This window comes from Camellia sinensis, chromosome 2 (genome assembly GCF_055761805.1).
Source record: "Camellia sinensis isolate YWXY chromosome 2, ASM5576180v1, whole genome shotgun sequence".
In the NCBI taxonomy this organism is placed as follows: Eukaryota; Viridiplantae; Streptophyta; class Magnoliopsida; order Ericales; family Theaceae; genus Camellia; species Camellia sinensis.
In genome coordinates, this window is record NC_138962.1 from 211898380 (window position 1) to 211901341 (window position 2962).

General features: G+C 33.3%; 1 protein-coding gene across 1 annotated transcript; it reads right to left on the minus strand.

The window, feature by feature from the left end:
* LOC145819410 (uncharacterized) lies at positions 1-2334 on the minus strand. Its single transcript, XM_082913397.1, has 4 exons — positions 2225-2334; positions 1934-2024; positions 475-647; positions 1-313 (listed from the first exon to the last, which is right to left on the minus strand). The coding sequence occupies exons 1-4, from the start codon at positions 2332-2334 to the stop codon at positions 1-3; spliced, it is 687 nt and encodes a 228-aa protein (XP_082769523.1).
* Positions 2335-2962: the final 628 nt, after the last annotated feature.

The window sequence follows — 2962 nt, forward strand, 5'->3', positions numbered from 1 at the left end:
TTACAATTGACCCCGACGAGTTTTCATCTTTTGAAATCTTTCCATGATAGTATTATTGTCAATGTCATCAAAAATCTCTCTTTCAATGTAGACAACCAAGCTATCATTCATCCATTCATCACCCATTCGGTTCCGCAACCGATTCTTCCCAATATTCATAGCTGAAAATACCCTCTCAACAGTAGCAGTTGCAACAGGCAAGATTAATGCTAAAGTTAAGAGCAAATACACCAATGGATATATTTTGTCTCTTCTAGTCTCCACCATTTTCTTAGCAAGATCGGCAATTCCATTCAACCTTGACAACTCACTACTGGATAGCATGTCGATAATATATGTATCAAGTTAATCATTAAGTACCATGAGCTCTACTGAAGAAAATTTTTTGGGATAAAATTCGGCAAGATGAACTAACTTTTTCTTGTCAAAACTAAGAAAGAGTTACATGGATTCAAACATGCCATACAAAGTAACAAGTCCGTGTTCGACTCAGTGAAACGAGCATTTAGTTCTTGAATTTGCAAATCCAAAACAGTGTAGAATAACTCAGCGCGATAGTGATGTAAGTTTGTAATTTCTTGAGCATTGCGCCTTTTTCTCCCTCGAGCTACAAACATATCATCCATTTGGGGAACATTAATTTCATGCTTTTCACAAAAAGACAAAATATCAGCAAGTAAAGATGTCCACCCACTCTCCCTCATCTTTTGGAGCCATACTTTAGAAATTTGAACAAAAGAATCACCACCAGCTTGATCTCCAATATCGGGTTTGAAAAGATAACAACATAAACAAAATATTGCATCTTTTGCTACGCTGTACTCCAACTAATTAGGAAATTCACTAAACCAAGCCTGATTAAATCGCCGAAGTTTTTATTCAAATGATTTTTGTGGAAAATTATGATCATGAGGTTGACAAGGACCTTTTTGTAGATATGCCCTACAAATTTGGTCTCCATCATTAGCATTATAGTCCATAATCCGGGGCCATAGTCCTGGATCTACAGGAAAGTCTACTAAGTTGATTTCTATGCGACTTTGTTTTGCGGAAGAATAATTATAATCCTCTTCTTGAGGAAGAGATGATTCCAACTTTGATTTTCTTTTGAAATATTTCTCCATGACTATTTTAAAAAATAAAAATCAAAATAAAAATTCATAATCAAAATCACAAACCCCCACAAATCAAAATCTCCAATTTTAATACAAATCAAAATAATTAAAATTTAGCACAAATCACAACAAATAAAATTTCTAATATACCAATATTATAACGGCTGAAAGTTCCTAATTTAAATAACAAATACTACAAATTAATATTTTTAATTGTAGCACAAATCAAATCCCTAATTTCAGCACAAACAGCAACAAACCAAAATCCCTACTTTTAATATAAATCACCACCAATTAAGATTCATAATTTTAGCATATCAAAATCTCTTATTTTAACATAAATAATAGCAAATAAAAAAATTTTACAAATCAAAACTTAACAAACTATAAATTGATACTCATAATTTTTATTTAAAAATAAAAAATCATAAATAAAGTTACCTGTAAATAATGAAGAGAAGATATCAAAGTTGTAGTGTGATCCCAAATCTGTCTTGTGTGATTCTAATATGATAAATCACGAGTTGGTAAATTAATAATAATAATAAAAAAAACCGTTCTTGCCGTTTTCCATAAATGAAAAAAAATAAAATAATAATAATTAGGTTGAATTTGTGTTAGTTTGTTTGGGTGTGTGTATTAGTGCTACGCACTAAAAAAGTGTTTCGGTCAAAGTGGGCCGTGTATATAGGGAAAAAATATATATATATATATATATATATTTCCAAAAGTCAGGGGGACACGTGACTCCCCTGACCCCCATATACCTCCGCCTCTACGTATAGACATAATGATAAAGTTCTGAATCATGCACGCACCTGTTTGCTAATCACTGGACCAAGGTCTGCATCAGGTTCCATTCCAGCACTTACTTTAAGTGCTTTAGCACGCTCCACTAGCTTATCTTCCCTGAGAAGGATTTAACAGATTACTATATTAGTATAACAAAGGTATCTCATAGCTGTTATAAAACTAAATAAGCACCGTTACACATTCAGCCATTTAAAATTGATAAATCCTTTTAAAATATGTTAGGGAAGAGGATCCCTTTACATAGCATGAATAGCAAGACTAAGAAACTTAAATCTCATATTATCACTATCCTTTACTGAAACTTTCTATTGACAAGACAAGGTCCTTTTGCTTGATTGCAGGTTTCTGTGGAGAATGCCAGGTCCTTGTAGTTATGAAGAATTATCATCATAGCGATGCCCCTCATATCCAGTTAAGGGTGCACTGAAGTGCAACAGACTGAAATTGTCTGTGCCTCATTATTTAATTCGAATATGTTAGAATGGAATTTTTAAACTTGGTGACACCACTAATGCTCTAGAATTTTTGGACATCATACAACTTGAACGTACAAGTACAACTTTACTGGGAAAGCTTTAGTAAGCCTAAACACTTTCTCTCACAATTTTTAATTCGAATAGAAGCTCTTTGTTAGTTTGGGAAGCCACCTGTTAGGTTTTTGGAGTAAAAAATATGCGATATGTTAAAAGGCTACAATATTATAATAAGGTTTCTAAAAACGAGGAAGGTGTTGATTCAGAGATATTTACCAGATCTCTAATGAGGAATGAAATGGAGTTCTCTAATGCATCTGGAAATGGAGATCAAGATAGCCTTCTAGGAGAGCAGCAATAGGTAAGTACCACTTGTAATGTGACTAAAATCACATGCTACAACATTTGGAAAAATGACTGCAAAATGGCTAGATCTTGCTGTTGAATAGTTTGATATACATCGTTGTGCCATTTCCTAGCAGCTTAAATTTTTGGGACAGTTAGTAACTTAACATGGTATCAGAGCTCAATTTTGGGAGACGTCTTGGGTCCCCATTTGCA